This window comes from Geotrypetes seraphini, chromosome 5 (genome assembly GCF_902459505.1).
Source record: "Geotrypetes seraphini chromosome 5, aGeoSer1.1, whole genome shotgun sequence".
Lineage (NCBI taxonomy): Eukaryota > Metazoa > Chordata > Amphibia > Gymnophiona > Dermophiidae > Geotrypetes > Geotrypetes seraphini.
Window position 1 is genome coordinate 105,491,024 of NC_047088.1, and position 22,215 is coordinate 105,513,238.

Genomic DNA, 22,215 nt, shown 5'->3' on the forward strand with positions numbered 1-22,215 from the left:
ATTGCTTCAGTCCTCATATGATGCCTTTGAGCTGTCTGCTTGGGCTACTTCTTGCTCGGTGGCCATGCGACGCCTGGTGTGGCTCAGGACCATCGACATGGACCCCAATCTACAGGACCAGCTGGCTAATGTCTCTTGTGCTGGCACTGACCTCTTTGATGAGTCCATAGAGGCAGCAACCAAGAAGCTTTCGGACCACGAGAAGTCTTTCCAGTCTATTCTCCGTCTTAAGCCTAAGCCTGTTCCTCCTCGTCCTTCACGCCCGCCTCTGATTTACCAACGGCGTTTTCCACCAAAACAGGCTCCTGCCACTCGTCAGCCTGTCAAGAGGCAGCATCCAAAGAAGCAGCAGAAGCCTCAACCACCTGCTGTGCTCAAGGCTCCTCAGCCTTTTTGACTGTCTTCTGGAGAGCATAACGTCAGTCGTTCTGCCCTTCCCCGTTTTTCCCCCTATCGGAGGTTGTCTCCATCATTTTTACCATCGATGGACGACTATTACCACCGACCTCTGGGTCTTTTCCATCGTAATGGAGGGATACTCTTCAATTTCAATAAAGTTCCTCCAGAACATCCTCCAAGAGAGTATCCTTCCACCTCTGCCCAGACCGCCCTTCTTCTTCAGGAGCTCAGGCTTTGTTGCAGCTCCGAGCTATCGAGCCAGTTCCTTTGGCTCAGCACAACAAGGATTTTTACTCCCGGTACTTCCTTGTTACAAAGAAGACGGGCGATCTGTGTCCTATTTTGGATCTCAGGGTGCTCAACAAGTTTCTGGTCAAAGAAAAGTTTCGCATGCTGACCCTGGCATCTCTGTATCCCATCCTCGAGCAGGACGACTGGTTATGCTCTCTGGATCTCAAGGAGGCCTACACTCACAATCCCATCCATCCGGCCTCCCGTCAGTGCCTCAGATTTCGGGTGGGAAATCTGCACTTTCAGTACAGGGTTCTCCCTTTCGGCCTGGCCTCGTCACCCATAGTCTTCACCAAGTGCCTGGTGGTGGTGGCCGCAGCGCTCAGGAACCATGGTCTTCAGGTGTTTCCCTACCTGGATGACTGGCTCATCAAGGATTCCATGTCTCAGGGAGTCGTCCTGGCGACCCAGCGGACTATCTGCTTCCTGCAGAGTCTGGGATTCGAGATCAACTTTCCAAAATCCCATCTTCACCCTTCTCAGACTCTTCCATTCATCGGAGCTGTTTTGGATACTATCCAATTCAGAGCGTTCCTCCCTCAGCAGCGTCTGGAAGCTCTTCTCCACCTTGTCATTCGGTGTTCTCTCATCTGTCCATCTCGGCGAGACACATGATAGTTCTTCTGGGCTACATGGCCTCTACAGCACACGTGACTCCTTTTGCCAGACTTCACCTCAGAATTCCTCAGTGGACCCTGGCATCAAAATGGACGCAGGTTTCTGACCCTCTGTCACGACACATCTAGGTCACTCCTGCTCTGACACAGTCTCTTCGCTGGTGGATGCTTTCTTCCAATCTATCCAGAGGCTTATTGTTTCACACGCCCCCCCATCAGAAGGTTCTCACGTCCGACTCTTCGACTTACGCTTGGGGGGCTCATCTGGATGGTCTCCGCACTCAAGGCTATTGGACCGTACAGATTGCCAGTGCCACATCAATCTCCTGGAACTCAGGGCGATTTTCAATGGTCTCAATGCTTGTCTTCTGGACTGGACGAATCTCTTTCTATATGCATTTCCTCCATTTCCTCTCATTGAAAAGACTCTAGTCAAGCTGAAGTCCAACCATGCCATCATGATTCTGATTGCTCCTTGGTGGCCCAGACAACCTTGGTACTCCCTTCTACTTCAACTCAGCAGCAGGGAGCCTTACCTTCTACCAGTTTTTCCCTCGCTGCTTACACAGCATCAGAGATCTCTGCTTCTTCCCAACTTGCAGTCTCTACACCTGACAGCTTGGTTCCTCTCAACATAGCTCCTCTCCAGTTTTCTCAAGCTGTGAGGGATGTTTTGGAAGCTTCACGGAAGCCTGCTACTAGACAATGCTATCACCACAAATGGACTAGATTTTCTATTTGGTGTTTTTCTCATCATCAGGAGCCTCATCACTCCTCCTTATCTTCAGTTTTGGACTATCTTTTGCACCTTTCTCATTCTGGCCTCAAGTCTACTTCAATACGAGTCCACCTTAGTGCAATTGCTGCTTTCCTTCAGCCTCTTCAAGGGAAACCTCTCTCTGCTCATCCAGTGGTTTCCAGATTCATGAAAGGACTTTTCCATGTCAATCCTCCTCTCAAACCGCCTCCAGTGGTTTGGGACCTCAATATTGTTCTTTCTCAGCTTATGAAACCTCCATTTGAACCAATTGACAAGGCTCATCTGAAGTATCTCACTTGGAAAGTGGTGTTTCTCATTGGCCTCACTTATGCTCGTCGAGTCAGTGAGCTCCAGGCATTGGTTGCGGATCCACCTTTTACAGTGTTCCATCATGACAAGGTGGTTCTTCGCACTCATCCGAAGTTCCTTCCTAAAGTTGTCTCGGAATTTCATCTCAACCATTGTTCTTCAATCCATTGTTCTTTCCAAAGCCTCATTCTCATCCTGGAGAATCAGCTCTTCATACTCTGGACTGTAAACGTGCTTTGGCTTTCTATTTGGAACGCACCAAACCGCACAGAACTGCTCCTCAACTTTTTGTCTCCTTTGATCTGAACAGGTTGGGACATCCTATCTCTAAGCGTACCATCTCCAACTGGATGGCAGCTTGCATCTCTTTCTGCTATGCCCAGGCTGGATTGCCCCTTCACAGTAAAGTTACAGCCCATAAGGTCAGAGCAGTGGCAGCCTCTGTTGCTTTCCTCAGATCAACACCGATTGAGATTTGCAAAGCTGCCACTTGGTTCTCGGTTCATACCTTCACTTCTCATTATTGTCTGGATACTTTCTCCAGACGGGATGGTCAGTTTGGCCAAACAGTATTGCAAAATTTATTCTCCTAAGTTGCCAACTCTCCCACCATCCCACTTTGGTTAGCTTGGAGGTCACCCACTTGTGAGAATACCTGCCTGCTTGTCCTGGGATAAAGCACAGTTACTTACCATAACATTTGCTATCCAGGGACAGCAGGCAGCTATTCTCACATCCCACCCACCTCCCCTGGGTTGGGTTCTCTGCTGGCTATCTGAACTGAGGAGACGCGCCCTACGCTGGGAGGGAAGGCACTTGCGCATGCGCGGTACGGACGACTCGAAACTTCGAGTTTCTTCAAGCAAGACTGCTTGTGAGGCATCCGCATCGGTACTCCGTTGGATCACGTCACCCACTTGTGAGAATAGCTGCCTGCTGTCCCTGGATAACAACTGTTATAATAATAATAATAATAATAATAGTTTATTCTTATATACCGCCATACCCATGCGAGTTCAAGGCGGTTTACATCGAGTTAGATTAGGGGCTGCATAGACAGGCAGATTTACAATTATTTGTCAGAATTACAGATTTGTTATTAGAATTACAGAGTAACAGAATTTCAATTATTTATCAGCTTTATTTGAACTAGACAGAGGATGAGGAAAGTGGGGAAAAAGGGGGAAGGCCTCATGAGGGGGCCGGGTTGGGGAGGGGGGGAGTTATTGTCAGGGGGGGGAACAATTCGGGTCTTGTTTGCTGAATAGGTAAGTTTTAAGTGATTTTCTGAACCCGAGGTAAGTGGGGGCCTCTAGTATCATTTGTGCTAGCCATGGGTTCAGCTTAGCTGCTTGGAAGGCGAAAGTTCTGTCAAGGAATCTTTTGAAGTGACAAAGTTTGGGTGAGGGGAAGGCGAACAACTGAATACGACGGGATTTCTTGTTGGTGCGGTAGAGGTTGAAGTGAGGGTTGATGTAGCTTGGCGAGGAACCGTTTACAGCCCTGTAACAGAAGCATGCGAATTTGTAAAGGACTCTAGACTCGAAAGGCAGCCAGTGGAGTTGGTGGTAGAATGGGGAGACGTGTTCCCATTTCTTTAGGCCAAAGATGAGGCGCACGGCGGTATTCTGGATTATTTTTAGTCTCCTGGTTGTTTTCTTCGTGGCGTTAAGGTATATGATGTTGCAATAATCTAGAATGCTGAGGATGGAGGATTGTACAAGAAGGCGGAAGGAAGTGTCATTGAAGTATTTTTTTATGGTGCGAAGTTTCCAAAGTGCAGAGAAGCTTTTCCTGATGACGAGGTCGGTGTGATTTTCTAAGGAAAGATTTTTGTCCAGCGTGACTCCCAGGATTTTTATGGTTGGTTCGAGGGGGAAGGTCATTCCTTTCAGTTGAATTGTAGTTTCTTTGATTTTGTCATTGGGGGTGGCTAGGAAGAATTTAGATTTATCGGGGTTTAGTTTCAGCCTGAATGCTAGCATCCAGAGTTCGATCTGGTTGAGAATGTTTGTAGTGTGGTCGAGTATTTCTTGTGAAAAGTTGGTTAGTGGGATGGATATTGTGATGTCGTCTGCATAAATGAAGAATTTGAGCTCGAGGTTATGAAGAAGGTTGCCTAGGGAGGCCAGGTAGATATTGAATAGGGTGGGGGATAGGGGGGAGCCCTGCGGGACCCCGCAGGTGTTGTCCCAGCTGTAAGAGAAAGAGTTGTTCTTGCATACTTTGTAGGATCTATTTCTTAGGAACCCCTGAAACCAGTTAAGGACCTGGTCTGAGATGCCGATGTGAGCCAGGCATTCAAGGAGAATGGTGTGGTCTACCAGGTCAAAAGCGCTGCTCAGGTCAAGTTGTATGATTAAGGCACTTGAGCCCTGACTGAAGAGCGTGTGGAGGTGGTCGAGAAGGGAAGCTGAGATGGTTTCCGTGCTGTGGTCTGTGCGAAAGCCTGATTGAAAGTCGCTAAGTATGTTAAATTTATCTAGGTATGTAGAGTATGGTAAGTAACTGTGCTATTCGGGATATTGTGCTTGCGCAGTGGAAAGCGTCAGAGGTGCCTTTTCATTTTGTGCGCTCTAGAGGGGAAAAGAGATACCTTGAGGTCGCCGGTGGTGGTTGCGATGGTCTTGGACATCATGAAGCGGAATACAGTGCCCGTTGGGGTCAGCTCAGCCTTGAGGGACTCTGAGGAGCATAGCAGAATTTTCGTGTCACTGCCCTTGTTGTTCAGGCGGTGATGTGTGGCGGACTGGTAGCTTGGACTTGTTTCTGTGGGCCGAGCGTGTCCTTGACCATGAGTCTGATGACTGGACCTTGGTGGAACAGGAAGTAGCTAAAATTGAGCTGTGTGCTTCTTTTTTCTGATGCCATGTATGATCTGTTGCAGGCGGCCAAGTCTATGGCTCTCAGGGTGGCCACTCATCATACCTTGTGGCTCCGGGCTTGGTCGGCAGATGTGGCATCTAAAGCTAACCTGACAAAATTTCCCTTTGGGGGGGTCTTTTTAGTTTGGAAAGGATTTGGACAAGTTGGTTCAGACTTTAACAGGCTCTAAGGTGCACCGTCTTCCTGAAGACCAAGCCTGCCTGCCTGCGCTGGGTGGCATTGCTCGGAGGAATTTGCATGATTTCCACAGATTTCGCCCTGGTTAAGGGACTGCTGCTTTTCCTGCCTCTAGGTCTCCCCAGGGCCATTTCTTTCAGTGCATGCAGTCCTTTCGAGAGGTCCGTTGGGGAAGATGTGATTCATCCACTGGTGCCCCCACCGTCCATCCCGCCCAATGACTCTTTGCCAGTGCCTCCCTTGGTTCCGGTGGGTGCTCGGTTGTGAGATTTTTACCAGGGGTGGGCCGAGATCACAATAGAACAGTGGGTCCTAGAGGTATTTCAGGATGGTTATGCTCTCAAGTTTTCCCATTCCATGACAGATCACTTTCTCACTTCTCCTTGTCAAGCGGCATGGAAGAAGTGGGCCTTTTGCCAGACACTTCAAAAATTGCTAGATCTCAAAGCAGTAGTGCTAGTGCCTCCGCAGGAGTGTGACGCCAGCAAGTACTCCATTTACTTCCCGGACATTCACCAAGATTATGGTGGTTGTGGTGGCGGCATTGCGCAAGGAGGGTATTCTGGTTCACCCCTATCTGGACAACTGGTTGATCTGAGCAAAGTCATTTCAGGAGAGCTCCCAAGTTATGGCTTGGGTTATGGAGTTCCTGCAGTCGCTGGGATGGGTAGTCAACCTGTCCAAGAGCAAGTTGGCTCAGTCTCAGCGCCTGGAGTACTTTGGGGTTCTCTTCGACCCCAGCTTGGGGAAGGTCTTCTTGCCAGAGGCCCAAGTGGTCAAGTTACAGTTGCAGATTTGCCTTCTGATGGCTTCCCGGTGTCCTTGGCCACAGATTTTTCTTCAGGTCTTGGGGTCGATGGTGGCTTCCTTGGACGAGGTTCAGTGGGCCCAGGCTCACATGCACCCACTTCAGCATGCTCTGCTTCAGTGGTGGTCGCCCCAGGTGCACAAGTTGGACTCTTCCGTTCCTCTTCGGGGGTTAGTTCTTCACAGTCTCCGTTGGTGGTTACAGTCTTTCATTCTGGTGCAAGGAGTGTATCTGGTTCAGCCCCAGTGGACTGAGCTTCTCACGGACACCAGTCGCCTTAGTTGGAGAGCTCAGGTTCTCGGTCACTCGGCTCAGGACAGCTGGTCTCCGGAGGAGACATCTTGGTCGATCAATGTTTTGGAGACCAGAGCCATCCAGCTGGCGTTGCTAATGTTCCTGATGTTGACAGGCAAGTCTGTTTGGGTTCTCTCGGGCAGTGCCACAGCGGTGGCTTATGTCACTCGTCAGGGAGGAACCAGGAGTTGTTTGGTGCCGCAGGAGGCTGCTCTGCTCATGGTGTGGGCAGAGACTCATCTTCGGGACATCTTGGCTTCCCACATAGCACAAATGTCAACGCCAAAGCACCATGGTTCTTCAGTCGGCACAGGGATGTTCAGGCCGAGGGGCTGGATGCTCTGGTACAGCCTTGGCTGATGGCAGACCTCCTGTACGTGTTTCCTTCATGGTCGATGGTGGGCAAAGTCCTTCTTCGCATTGCTTGGCACCCTGGCCAAGTGATCCTGGTGGCTCCGGACTAGCTCAGGTGCCAGTGGTACGTGGATCTGGTTCATCTTTTCGTGGCAAATCCTCTTCCACTGCCCCTCTCACCCAACCTTCTGACTCAGGGCCCCATTCCAATGTTCAATCCGGTCCCTTTTGTCTTATAGCTTGGCTCTTGAGAGGGAACACCTAGGTAAGAAAGGTTATTCAGATAAAGTGATCTCCACTCTCTTGGGATCCTGGAGGCTTTTCACTTCTCAGGCTTATAATAATTATTTTATTCTTATATACCGCCAAAGCCATGGTATTTCAAGGCGGTTTACAACAAGAAGAGCTGGACAATCAGCAAAGAATAATTACAGTGATATCATCAAGTACAAGTGGAGAGGGCGGATACAAGTTGAGTGGGAGTAAGTCAGAGTGATAGACACAGAGTAGAGGCATCGCGTAAATGTAGGAAGCGTACATGGTAAGGCATTAAGAGTTCTTGGTTACAAATCGGTTGAACAGGTTTGTTTTAACTAGTTTTCTAAAGTTAAGATAGGATGAGGCATGCTTAATGATGTTATCCAGCCAACCATTCTGTTGGCCTGCCTGGAAGGCAAGAGTTCTGCCCAGATATCTCTTGAATCGGCAGGCCTTTAATGTTGGGTGGCTAAACGTGTACCCTGTGAGTAGGCCTGGTGGAACAGTCCAAGTTGAAGTGGGAAACCGGATAAATGGGGGCCAAATCTTGAATGGTTTTGAAACATAGACAGGCAAATTTGAACAGTACTTTTGCTTCCAGGGGCAGCCAGTGAAGTTTGTGGTAGTAGGGGGTTATATGTTCCCATTTTTTTATACCAAAAATCAGTCGGTTTGGCATATTTTTGATGAGTGGTGTGCTACGCATGTGCCTTCATGCCTCTCTACCTCACATCTTGGAGTTATTGCAAGATGGCCTGGTCTTCTCTCCGGGTTCAGCTTGCAACTTTGTTTGCATTTTGCGTTTTGCTGCAGGGTAATCGTTTAACTTCTTTTCTGGACGTGGTTCGCTTTTTAAGGGCAGCTAAATTACTTTGGTCTCCAGTGCGACCTTTGGTTCCGGCCTGGGATCTCAATCCGTGCTAGTGCACCCTCCCTTTGAGCCCCTGGGTTCCTGCTTGTTGGACCTTACTCTCAAGGCGGTTTTCCTGGTGGCCATTACTTCTGCGAGACGCGTTTCTGAGCTGCAGGCTTTTTCTTGTAGGCCTCCCTTGAGTTTTCTAGGGAGCAGGTGGTGCTATGGCCTGTTCTTTCCTTTCTGCTGAAGGTGGTCTCGCCTTTTCATGTCAACCAGTCCGTGGTCCTCCCAATCTTAGGTAGCCAGGAGGGCTCTTCGGAACAGAAGCAGTTAGATGTCTGTCGGGTCCTTCGCTCTTATGTTCAGAAGATCTAGGAGTTCCGTGCAAGAAGATCGCAGGGAAGACTCACGGGATCATAGGCAAGATAGAAATCCTGGCGGATCGAAAGGGACAGAAGCGAAGAAGGTAGAAAGTGCAAGAAAATAACAAGCCGCAAACTTAAGTATATGTACACAAATGCAAGGAGCCTACAAAATAAAATGGGGGATTTGGAGGCTATAGCACAAAAAGATGACCTAGACATCATCGGCATCACGGAAACATGGTGGAACGAGGACTAGAGAGTTGCGCGGGGACAGAAATCCCACCTGTCCCCGCCAAAATCCCATCTGTCCCCGTGAGGACTCCTACCCGTCCCCACGAGGAATCCCTCCGTCCCCACCCGTCCCCGCGAGGAATCCCCTACGTTCCCGCGAGGAATCCCCTACGTCCCTGCCCATCCCTATAAACTTCAGAAATAGTTATTTTAGTTAATAATGCTACTGAATTAAAAGCTGTGGTAGAAACCCATTTACAAATAAGCAAAAAGACTTTATTAATTTGGAAATATTAATTGGGAAGAATACATACTTTGTAAACGGGTTTCTGCCAGAGCCTCTAATGATTATAAATTTTTATCAACACAACTCAACACAATTACTGCACAGGTCCTGGACCTGTTGGGCCGCCGCGTGAGCGGACTGCTGGGCATGATGGACCTCAGGTCTGACCCAGCAGAGGCATTGCTTATGTTCTTATGTTCAACTAATATACTACTTTATCCTGAAGCAAAAAAAAATAAAGAATTTTTTTCCTACCTTTGTTGCCTGGTTTCTGCTTTCCTCATATTCTCATTCAATTCCTTCCATCCACTGTCTCTCTTCTCTCTGCGTCTTCCATTTGCTCTGTTACTGTGCCTCTCCCTTTCTCCCCCCTTCCAAATTGGTCTGGCACCCATCTTCTTCCCTCCACTCCCCCCATAGTCTGGCATCTCTGTCTTCTTCCCTGCCAGCGTCTTCTCCCCACTCTCTCTTCCCCATTTCCTTTCAGCGTCCTTCTCCCCCCCATCTTCCCCATGTCCTGTCAGCATCCTTCTCCCCCCTCTGCCTTCCACATGTGCTTTCAGTGTCCTTCTCCCCCCTGTCTTCCCCATGTCCTGTCAGCATCCTTCTCCCTCCATCTGTCTTCCACATATGCTTTCAGTGTCCTTCTCCCCCTCTGTCTTCCCCATGTCCTTTCAGCGTCCTTCTCCCCCCCCTGTTTTCCCCATGTCCTTTCAGCGTCCTTTCCCCCCCATCTTCCCCAAGTCCTTTCAGTGTCCTTCTCCACCCCTTTGTCTTCCCCATGTGCTTTCAGCGTCCTTCTCACCCCTCTGTCTTCCCCATGTGCTTTCAGCATCCTTCTCCCCCCTCCCGTCTTCCCCATGTCCTTTCAGCATCCTTCTCCACCCCTTTGTCTTCCCCAGTGCTTTCAGCGTTCTTCTCCCCCCTCAGTTTTACCCATTTCCCTTAAGCGTCTTTTCTTCTCCACTCCACCTTTCCTCCCTTTCTCCCTCTCTGCCCCTTACCTTTGTGGAGCTTCCCCACCCGACTGACAACAGAACAGGCCCGGTCCGACAAACCTCCCTGCCCTGTAGCCGCGAATCTAAATTACCTTCTTACAGCAACTGGAGTATTGAAGCTGCTGTAAGAAGGTAATTTAGATTCACGGCTACAGGGCAGGGAGGTTTGTCGGCCGGGCCTGTTGTCGGTTGGTCGGGGGAAGCGCCACAAAGGTAAGGGGACCTGACCGGCTGTGCACACTCTCCCCCATGGCTGCACCCGGGGAGGACCGCCACCCCCCTTGGTACGCCACTGCCTTTTCCCTACCTGCCCTGCCGCACACAGCCGACCGGAAGTCTTCCCGATGTCAGCGCTGACGTCAGAGGAAGGGAGGGCTTTGCTTAAGCCCTCCCTCCGACGTCAGCGCTGACATCGGGGAAGACTTCCGATTTGCTATGTGTGCTGCAGCAAGGCAGGCAGGAAATGGAAGAGGAACCTCGGAGCAGGGCAGGTAGGAAAGTCAGATGAGCATCGCATTGAACCCCGCAGGATCCCCGAGAACACAAGGGGCATCCCCATGGGATTCCCGCGACCTTAGGGGGCGTCCCCACGGGATCCCCGTGACCCTAGGGAGCATCCCCACGGGATCACCGTGATCCAAAGGGGGAACCCGCGGGATCCCTGCGGGTCCCGCGAGATTCCCATCGTCCATGTTCCCGTGCAGCTCTCTAACGAGGACAACGTGTGGGACACTGTACTACCGGGATACAAGCTATACCACAGAGACAGAGTAGGACAGAAAGGTGGGGGTATTGCCCTATACATAAAAGAGGGAAATGAGTCTACCAGAGAGAACAGACCAGAAACAAACAATAAGGTCTTTATGGGCCAAAATACTAGGAATGGATACAAGGATTGGCATCTACCACCAACCCTCAGGGCAGTCCGAAGAGACTGATGAAGAAATGACAAACGAGAATAAACATGAATGCAAGGGAGGCAACGCAGTTATCATGGGTGACTTCAATTATCTGGTGATAGATTGGAACCTGGGCATCTCCAGCTGCAGTAGAGAGACCAAGTTCCTGGATGCTGTAGGCAGTTGCTTTTTGGAACAACTTGTTATGGAAAATGCAAGAGGAAATGCAATTCTAGACTTAGTTCTAAATGGACTACGAGGACCGACACTTCAACCTAAACACAGGAACAAAAAAGTCCAGAATGATGGCCACGGCACTGAACTTCCACAAAGGGAACTACGGAGGGATGAGTGTCATGGTGAGGAAGAAGGTTAAGAAGAGGATAAGCACTGTAAATATGCTAGAGCAAGCTTGGTCCCTTTTTAAGGACACAATCACAGAGGCGCAAAATTTATATATACCACATATCAACAAGGGTTCCAAGAGGAAGAAAAACAAGGAATGGGCATGGCTCACTGTAGCGGTAAAGGAAGCGATCAGAGACAAGAAGACTTTGTTTAGAACATTCGAACAACAAAGGCCAAGATGGCGATCTGAGACAGGACGCGCTGAGCTGCGTGTCCCAGGACTGTGCTTCTTTCAATTTTCTTAACGGTAATTACTTACCGCGATGCCGAAGAGACGGGGCCGGAGTGCCGCTTCTGCCTCGCGGCGTCCTGGAGCCCCGGGTCTCGGGAATATTCAGGATTTACTGCGGCGCATGCAGGAGGTCGCAGTGACGTCGGATGGCGGCCCGCTGACAACACAGGGAGGCGAAACCAACGTGGATGTTCCTGGGCCCGACACTACACTGAGCCCCGACGTTAGGGCACCGCCCCCGCAACCCCAGACGACCAGCTCTCCCAGGGGCGGGGAAACCCCGGATTCATTGGTTTTCTCCTCTCCAGAGGCAAGGGAAGAGTTACTGGAGAGCTTGGAGACTGGGGCCCACTTTTCCAGGGCCCCTATGGAGGTACCTGGGGGAATATCATCTCAACATGAGGGGGAAGGGCTGAAGACACCCCCCGAAGGACTTCAGAACGGTGAGCACTCTACACCTACACAAACCTCAATTGAACTGATTAAACCTGCAGAAGTGACTTTAGACTCTATCTGGGACTTATTGGCTGGTTTTGTTAAAAAAATTACTCCTACACTCCAACAAATTGAAGGGAAAATTAAGGAACATGATAAAGAATTGAAGGATTTAAGGAAAGAAACGAATATTTCTAATTTATCTGTTCAAAAAATGGAAAAAGAAATTGTATCATTGAAACAAGTTCAAGAGGCTTTAGTTAAAGATAATATTAATCTAAGGAAGAAGACTGAAATGCTCGAGAACAATTCACGCAGTAATAACTTAAGGTTAATTAACTTTCCAAGACTCGAGTTAGTAACACCTAGAGAAATGCTAAAGAGATATCTAGTAGAGAACTTAGAGATACCCGAAGATTCATTACCACCATTTTCACGGGTTTATTATTTGCCTGATAAAGAACAAAATCAACAACTAAAAGAAAAACCCTCAGATCAAGAACTTCCAAATATATCGCAGATCTTAGAAACATCTGAGAAGGATTTAGCATCACCAGCCACCATGATTATTACTTTAGCTTTGCCAATTGATAAAACATGGTTGTTAAAACTTTTCTTTAAAAATAGACAAAAAAGCTTTCTTGGTTATAAAATACAAATGTTCCCAGATTTGGCACGGGAGACGCAAAGGCGTCGCCGTGAATTTCTTCTATTGAAACCTGGGGTTTTATCTTTGGGAGCAACTTTTTATTTGAGACATCCGTGTAAATGTATTGTATATCACCGTACTCTTAAATATGTGTTTTTTGAACCATCACAATTGACAAACTTTGTGGCTATGTCTCGCCTGAATGTTAACAATCTTTGAGCCCTATATTTAGGATATTGTGACCTCATCTCAGTGCTATAGTTCTCAATTTCTTTTACAATTTTCTTTTTAGATAATTTCGCCAATTTTCAATAATTCTTGGATCCTAATTGTGGACTTGAGCATAAATAGTATATTTGTTTAATTTAAGATTTATATTGCTTTGTATTTGATATCTATCCTATTCTTGCTTTCTGTACAAGTGAAATACTTGAAATTTAAGTTGAAAATAATAAATAAATAAATTTAAAAAAAAAAAAGAAGACTTTGTTTAAGGAATGGAAAAGGACAAAAATGGAAGAAAACTGGAAAAAGCAGAAACAACATCAAAGCAAGTGCCATAAGGTGGTAAGAATGGCCAAAAAAGACCACGAAGAAAAAATAGTCAAGGAGGCCAAAAACTTTAAGCCTTTCTTTCAATATATTAAGGGGAAACAGCCCACAAAGGAAGCGGTGGAGCCGTTAGATGACCGGGAATAAAGGGAGTACTAAAGGAGCTCAAACTGAATACATTTTTTGTATCTGTATTTACCGAAGAGGATATATCCAATATACTGGAAGCCGACAGGCTATACACAGAAAATGAAGACGGGAAACTGACAGGGATGACAGTCAGTCTAGAGGAGGTATGCAGATCGATTGATAGGATTAAAAATGATAAATCCCTGAGACCGGACGGCAACCACCCGAGGGTTATCAAGGAACTGAAAGGGGTTATAACTGAACTGCTCCAACTAATAGCAAATTTGTCGATCAAATAAGGAAAGATTCCGGAAGACTGGAAAGTGGCGAATGTTACACCGATCTTCAAGAAAGGTTCGAAGGGAGATCCGGGAAACTACAGACCAGTGAGTCTGACTTCGGTAACGGGAAAGATGGTAGAGGCGCTGATCAAGGACCGCATCATCGATTACCTCGACGGACACAGACTGCTGAGGACCAGCAAGCACTGCTTTAGCAAAGGAAGATCTTGCTTGACAAACTTACTGCACTTCTTCAAAGGAGTAAAGGATGACCCGGTCGACATCGTATATCTAGATTTTCAGAAGGCGTTCGACAAAGTTCCGCATGAACGCCTACTTCAAAAAATTGCGAGCCATGGAATCGAGGGTGATATACTCACATGGCTTAAAAACTGGTTGGCGGATAGGAAACAGAGAGTGGGGGTGAATGGACAATACTCAGACTGGAAAAGCATCACGAGTTGAGTGCCACAGGGTTCAGTGCTCGGACATGTGCACTTCAACATATTTATAAATGACTTAGAAATTGTTATGACGAGTGAGGTGATTAAATTTGCAGATGATACAAAGTTATTCAGAGTAGTGAGGGCACAGAATGATTGCGAGGACCTACAAAGAGACATAAATATGCTCGAGGAATGGACCGCAAAATGGCAAATAAAGTTCAAGGTGATGCATGTCGATAACCAAAATCATATTCACAAATACAGGATGTCCGGTGCTTTACTCGTAGAGAGCCTCTAGGAAAAAGACTTGGGAGCACTTGTAGGCAAGTCAGTGAAACCGTCGGTGCAATGTGCGGCAGCGGCGAAAAGGGCGAACAGAATACTAGGAATGATTAAGAAGGGGATCATGAACAGATCTGAAAAGGTTATCATGCTGTTATACCAGGCCATGGTACGCCCCCACCTGGAATACTGCGTCCAACACTGGTCGCCGTACATGAAAAAGGACATAGTACTACTCGAAAGGGTCCAGAGAAGAGCGACAAAAATGGTTAAGGGGCTGGAGGAGTTGCCGTACAACAAGAGGCTAGAGAAACTGGGCCTCTTCTCCTTTGAAAAGAGAAGACTGAGAGGGGACATGATAAACATTCAAGATATTGAAGGGAATTGACTTGGTAGAGACAGAGAGATTGTTCACCCTCTCCAAGGTGAAGAGAACGAGAGGGCACTTGCTAAAATTAGGGGAAGGCAAAGATTCCGTACAAACGTAAGGAAGCTCTTCTTCACCCAGAGAGTGGTGGAGGTCTGGAACACTCTCCTGGAGGCTGTTATAGGAGAAAGCACCCTTCAGGGATTCAAGACAAGGTTGGATAAGTTCCTACTGGAACAGAACATACGCAAGTAAGGCTAGACTCAAATAGCGCATGATGGACCACTGGTCTGACCCTGCAGCGGCAAATCTTATGTTCTTATGTTGTCCTCTTAGCGGGTCCTCATAAGGGAGACTGCACTTCCAAGGTTCCTATTGCACGCTGGATCAAAGAGACTATTGCTTCCGCCTATCTTCTTCAGAAGAAGCTTGTTCTGGATTTTCTCAAGGCTCGTTCCACTCGGGGTCAGGCAGCTTCTTGGACTGAGTCTTCTCTGATGCCTCCAGTGGATATCTGTAAGGCCGTGGTTTGGTCTTCTCTGCATTCATTTGTGCAGCACTACTCTATGGATATCCAGACACATCGGGACGTGGTGTTCATTGAGCGTGTTCTGAGGCGGCATTCAGGATTCCCACCCATGATGGATACTACTTTGGTACATTCCATCATTGAACTGTACTGGTCTGGAGAGATGCTAAAGAAGGAGAAATTAGGTTCTTACCTGCTAAATTTCTTTCTTTTAGACTCTCCAGACCAGTACAGTCCCCACCCTGCCTGTCTGTCTGTTCATACAGGATTCGTGTGAAGAGTGTGTTTTTACTGCGGGTTCTAGTATTTATATAGGGTCAGGGAGATCTAAAGAACAATGGCTTTGGCTCAGCTGGTGTAGCTGTCGAACTGTGGGGACCGTTCTTCTATGCAGTTTCCAAAAGTATGGCTCTATGTTGGTTGTTATTCCTGTTAGTAGTGTTACTGTTATAATTTGCACTTCTTAGTTCTGCTTGGCTATTCGGCAGACTGATTAGACTGGAGGGAAGCACAGCTATTAGTATAACAGCCAAAGTTTTGTCTCAGTCTCCACCTGCTGGTCATGGTAAGCTATTACCCATCAGTGAGCTGTGCCATTCTGGAGAGACTAAAAGAAAGAAAATTAACAGGTAAGAACCTAATTTCTCTTTCAATCAGCTTAACTGTCTAATATAAGAGAGAAAGAAAATTCTGACTATTCTCACCCACACTCTGAGTCGCACTTTCTCACACTTTTTGTCTCTTCTTCCTTTGCTCAGAGTGCAGCTGGTTTACTTTTGGTGCAGATGCTTCAGCAGGGAATACAAGTAGATCTGAACCTAGAGGAAGTTATGGCAGCCACAAGAACTGGCATGACAGCACCCATAGAGGTAAGCTTCTCAAGGGTCTGAAGTGGCTGGCTGCATTACCACCTCAATAAAATCCTTCTAAAGGAATGACCAAAGACACGCATTGTATATTCCAAAACAGACAATACTTTTATTGTTAGTAAAGTATATAAAAATTTGTTGCAACATAAGCATACCAGAAAAAAAACTTGTAGTATCAGTCTGGAAATACAGTGGAGAGATTTACAGAAAGAGGCCAGCACATTTCTGCACTCTGCCCCACCCTGAAAAAGCATGAAGTTATATACAGGGTTTTTTTTTTTTCCGGTGAAACACACCAACAGCTCTGTTTGTTTACTATCCCTATAGGTGCAAATATGCCGCCTGTCTATCCCACCCTCCAGTCCACACCTCTATCCTCTCCGGGGGATCTTATAACAGGAATATTTCTCGAACTTTCTTTTCTTCACATGGGTATGCCAGTCCCCCTTTTGGGACACAACAGCTCCTGAATTCCTGTGCCATATAAGGAGTGCTCTTCTGAGCCGCACTCACAGTACTGTTGGTGTCCTTGAAAATACGTCTTTACAGCAAAGAATCGAAACTTAAGCACTCACTGTGGCACACAGTTAGCATCCAGAAGAAGCCAGTGTTTGTCAGCCCATGACTCACGAATGCAGACAACAGTCTTCCATCCTGTGTAAAAAGTCTCCCATCTGATCCCCCTCTTTGGAGGCCTGCAGGTCCCAACCAAAGAGCCGTTACACAAAGGGTAGCAGAGAGAGGGTCAAAAGCATGGAGAAGGGCTAATCACCCAACAGCCTGACTACGATAAGCAAGGATACACTACAGAGCCAGAGGAAGAAGGCACATAGAAGGCAGAACACACAACATAATTACTTTATAACAAGAAATTCACAGTGTAATTTCAGTTTCACAGTGCATAATAGGCATACAGGTCAGAACTCCAATTCGTCAAACTTAGATTCAACAGAGAGAGGTAGAACATACTCCTGATCAAAGGAGGGTACGAGCTGACAACCATGAGTAGAAAGAAACTGGGTTGTCACTTTCTCAGTAGTATTCTGTCATAGCTTATAGCAACAGGGGAGGCAACACGGTACCAGGAAAAATGACAAGCAAATCACAGCCATAAAAAGGAGCAGTGGGCGTAAAGCCCCAATGTTAGGGAATCAAACTACCCGGACACATTGATGCCATTCCAGGTTGGACTGGGACATGGCAAGCTTGCGCATGCAATCAGTAATGTCTTCAATTACCTTACCAGTGTCATCAATTTCAAGGCAACATAAGAATTGCCACTGCTGGGTCAGACTAGTGGTCCATCGTGCCCACCAGTCCGCTCACGCGGCAGCCCTCTAGTCAGAGACCAGCGCCATGAGACTAATCTTACCTACGTACGTTCGGTTCAGCAGGAACTTGTCGCGCTTGGTCTTGAATCCCTAGAGGGTGTTTTCCCCTATGACAGATTCCGGAAGAGCGTTCCAGTTTTCTACCACTCTCTGGGTGAAGAAGAACTGCCTCACGTTCATACGGAATCTATCCCCTTTCAAATTTAGAGCGTGCCCTCTCATTCTCCCTATCTTGGAGAGAGTGAACAACCTGTCCTTTTCCACCAAGTCTATTCCCTTCAGTACCTTGAATGTTTCAATCATGTCCTCTCTCAATCTCCTCTGTACGGCAACTCCTCCTGCCCCGTAACCATCTTAGTCACTCTTCTCTGGACCCTTTCAAGTAGTAGTATCATGTCTTCTTCATGTACGGCGACCAGTGCTGGACGCAGTACTCCAGGTGAAGGCGCACCATGGCCCGGTACAGCAGCATGATAACCTTCTCCGATCTGTTCGTGATCCCCTTCTTTATAATTCCTAGCATTCTGTTTGCCCATTTTGCCACCGCCGCACATTGCGCGGATGGCTTCATTGACTTGTCAATCAATCCCTTTCCTGAGAGGTCTCTCCAAGTACCGCCCCGGACATCCTTATTCGTGCATGAGATTTTTGTTACCGACATGCATCACTTTACACTTATCCACGTTGAACCTCATCTGCCATGTTGATGACCATTCCTCGAGCCTGATTATGTCACGTTGCAGATCTTTGCAATCCCCCTGCGTCTTCACTACTCTGAACAACTTCGTATCATCCGCAAATTTCATCACCTCACTCGTCATACCTATGTCCAGATCATTTATAAAGATGTTGAAGAGCATGGGTCCAAGCACCGAACCCTGCGGCACCCCACTGGTAACACTTTTCCAGTCCGAGTATTGTCCATTTACCCCCACTCTGTTTCCTATGTTCTAGCCAGTTTTTAATTCACATGAGTATTTCACCCTCGATTCCATGGCTCGCAATTTTCCGAAGTAGTTGTTCATGCGGAACCTTGTCGAACGCCTTCTGAAAATCCAGATATACAATGTTGACCGGGTCACCCTTGTCTATCTGCCTGTTTACTCCCTCAAAGAAGTGCAGCAAGTTCATCAAACAAGATCTGCCTTTGCTGAAACCGTGCTGGCTGGTCTTCGTCAGCCCGTGTCCTTTATCAGCACCTCTACCATCTTTCCCTGTACTGAGGTCAGACTCACCTGTCTGTAGTTTCCCGGGTCCCCCCCTCAAACCTTTTTTGAAGATCAGCGTAACATTCACCACCTTCCAGTCCTTCGGAATCTTTCCCGATTTGATCGACAAGTTGGCTACTAGTTGAAGCAGTTCAGCTATAGACCCTTTCAGTTCCTTGATGACCCTCGGATGGATGCCATCCGGTCCCAGGGATTTATCGCTCTTAAGCCTATCTATCTGCCTGCATACCTGTTCTTGACTGACCATCAACCCTGTCAGTTTCCCCTCTTTGTTTCCAGCATATAGCCTGATGGGTTCCAGTATGCTGTGTAAATATCCTCTTTGGTAAATACAGACACAAAAAATGTGTTCAGTTTGTTGGTGATTGCTTTGTCCTCCTTTAGCACTCCCTTCATTCCACAGTCATCCAATGGTCCCACCGCTTCCTTGGCGGGTTGTTTACCCTTAATATATCAAAAGAACGGCTTGAAGTTTTTCGCCTCCTTGGCTGTTTTTTCCTCATAGTTTCTTTTGACCCATTTTACCGCCTTATGTTGTTTGTGCTTATTCCAGTTTTCACCCATTTTTGACCTTTTCTATTCCTTAAACGCGGTTTTCTTGTCTCTGATCGCTTCCTTAACCTCTATAGTGAGCCACGCTGTCTCTTTGTTCTTTTTCTTCTTGGATCCCAGTTCATGCATTTGGGCTGCAAAAACCTGAAGGAACGGTACTGTTTAGGGGGCGAAGAACTTATGTGCACGACAGAAGACCGGGACTTGGGTGTGATTGTATGTGATGATCTTAAGGTGGTAAACAGATTGAAAATGTGACGGCAAAAGCTAGAAGGGTGCTAGGGTGCATAGGAAGATTGGACTTCTATGCGGTACCGATTCTTGTCTGTACTGGTGGACATCGTCATTGATGATATCAGCGTCACAGGCATTTCCAGCATCAAGTCACTTGATAGCATGCCTTTCATTGATGCCATCGTTCTTCAAGGCAGGCTATCATTTCTGAAGCATTCCTCTTCTTGGGGTTACCAATGCTTCGACACCCTGCTGCACCTACGGTACCAGTTTCATAGCAAACGGCGATGGTGCATCCACTTCACCCTATGCAGTATTTACTGTACCCAGCAAATTGGTCTTTTCTGTGGTACCAATTCTTTTTGGTACTGGTGCACATCGACATCAGCATTGACATCGTTCTCAAGCATCATCTTCATACTCAACATGAGAAGCCTCAACAAGCATCACAGGCATCCATAGCATCTAGTCACTCCTTACATCCTTATATTCATGCCTTACATCGATGTCATCATTCTTCGATGCAGGCTGTCATATCTGAAGTATGCTTCTTCCTTGGGGTTACGAACACTTCAGCACCCTGCTGGCAACTGTGCCATGCGCAAGACAGGGAGGTCCAGTCTGAGGAAGACGTGCTGAAGTGGCCTTTATTTCAATGCCGTTACTCTCCCAGTCAAGGTTCTCTGTAGCTGGAGATGCTGCTTCATCTCTTGGGAGGCCAGATCTGGATCTGGTAGAGGGACCAGATCTGATCTAGGGGAGGGACCCGACTGTGCGCAGGATGTTTACAGAAAGGGGGCGTGTCTTGAAGGTGCATGAGTACGGTCGGGTAATCGTCGAGTTCCGTACTGACAGACCTTTTAAAAGCTAAATAAGTCACAAAAATTTCATAGTTTCATTTCAAAAGCGTGACATTGGTATAATATGGCATCCAGGAAGCAGGTAAAGGCTGATTCAGCTTATACAGCAGCGGGAAGCGCTAAAAGGTCAAAGCCTGAACCAACAGCCACCTCAAAAAAGCCGTTACTGAAGGACAATACGGATGATAACGATATTCTTACTGAGCTTCGGGCAATTAAAGAAATTGTTTTGGACAACTCAAGGAACATACAGGAAGTGAAAGAGGAAATTGCAATTCTTAATAAAAAGATAGAAATGGCTGAAAACAAAATGGAGAATCTAAAGAAAAGGATTGAGGCTTCCGAAGCAGAAATACTTCAATTTAAGCTTGATCATAATAAGATTGAAATACTTACGCGGGAGTTGGAGGATTGTAGTAATAGGGAAAGAAGGAGTAACCTAAGAATCTTAGGGTTACCGGAAGGGGCAGAGAAAAATAACCACTTTCTTTTTGGAGAACCTCCTCCCTAAAATCCTGCCAATTAAAACAAAGTTTCCCCTAAAGATAGAAAGAGCTCATAGGATACCTACAAAAAGAATGGACAATCAAAGGGGTCCGTGTCCATTAATTTTCAAACTTTTAAGGTACCAACAGGCATTGGAGATATGTCACCTTGCAAAAGAGAACAAAAACTTAAAGTTTTAAGATACCCGTATTCATATTGTGCCAGACTTTGCATGAGCAACCACAACTAGAAGAAAGAGATTTCTAGACTTAAGGCCACAATTGAGGAGTATTGGGGCCAAATACGGGCTAATTTATCCTGCGATTATGAAGGTGACATAAAGAAATAAAACAACAAGTTTCGAGGAGCCAGAAAAATTGCAGGAATTTTTATGACAACTGGAGGAGCCCTCCTGGATTCTCTATAGATATTGGAATTTATTGGTTGATGTGGTTGGGTGAGAGTATTTGGTCTGTGTGATTTTGTTGGATTTGTTTGGGGAATTTGGATGTGATGGTTTTGGTGACTGAGTATGGGCTTTTGGAGACTGTCACTAAATGACGATAGGAGAAATGGTTGCTGTTTTGAAATTGAATCTTTAATGGCTCATGACACGAGACTCTGAAGGTAGAATGTCAGAGACTGCATCTGTATTGAAACGTCATTGTAAGATTTGATTTCTGAGATGAAAGCAGGTGAGAATATTATTATGGAAGAGATCGCAGGAAAGTCAAAATTGCGGTACTAGAGTGACTGTACATTGAAGAATATGGAAAGGCAAATAAACAATAAAAGAACAGTGAAAGTAGAAAGAAGGATATATAATGAGTGATCAATGCGATATCGGAGAAACATTTCAGGACAAATATTTCCTCCTGCTACTAGTCCTGTGTTCATCTCGGCAGAACTATTTCGTCTATTTCTTATTGTCTCCCCCACCTGCCCATCCTCCGATTCATTTAAATAACATCAGCATTATAAGATGGGAGGTCAATTGAGGCTGATAAGTTGAATAAATTTTAAGTCAGAAAACTGGGACGTAATGTTATAAATGGTTAAGAAGCTGAAGGGGAAAATCTTTTGGTTTATAAAGCTTCTAAAGAGTGGATCTACTGTTAGATTTTAGAGCATACGTTAATAAACAGACTTGTTATAAAATGCAACATTAATAGAGATGAATTCAACTGTTTATTTTACAGGTTTATGGTTATAACTTTGAAGATGGGGAATTTATATTGAGGACTGATATAATAATTAAAGTGAAATTATATTGAAGTATTGGTAAATACATACTAAATTGATAAGTTAACGATTAATTTGTTTAGGTATTTGTCTATTTTATTGACTTATAAGGTAGATATCCGGTTGATATTAATTTCATCATTCATTATTTATTTAATCTTAAATTTATTTAAACTTAGAAGAATCAATGAAACTCTTATTTATCCCAGGACAAGCAGGCAGCATATTCTTTACGCATGGGTGACGTCACCGACGGAGCCCCCGGTACGGACCTTTTTAACTAGAAGTTTCTAGTTGGCCGCACCGCGCGTGCG

General features: G+C 46.4%; 1 protein-coding gene across 6 annotated transcripts in view; it reads left to right on the forward strand.

Annotated features, from left to right (window-relative positions):
* STK36 (serine/threonine kinase 36) overlaps window positions 1-22,215 on the forward strand; it is a 393,543-nt gene that overhangs the window by 272,702 nt on the left and 98,626 nt on the right. For all 6 annotated transcript variants that reach the window (XM_033944781.1, XM_033944780.1, XM_033944785.1 and 3 more), the window contains one exon: window positions 15,857-15,967. In XM_033944781.1, coding sequence (XP_033800672.1) covers window positions 15,857-15,967 — 111 coding nt within the window. The remainder of the gene's footprint in view (window positions 1-15,856; window positions 15,968-22,215) is intronic.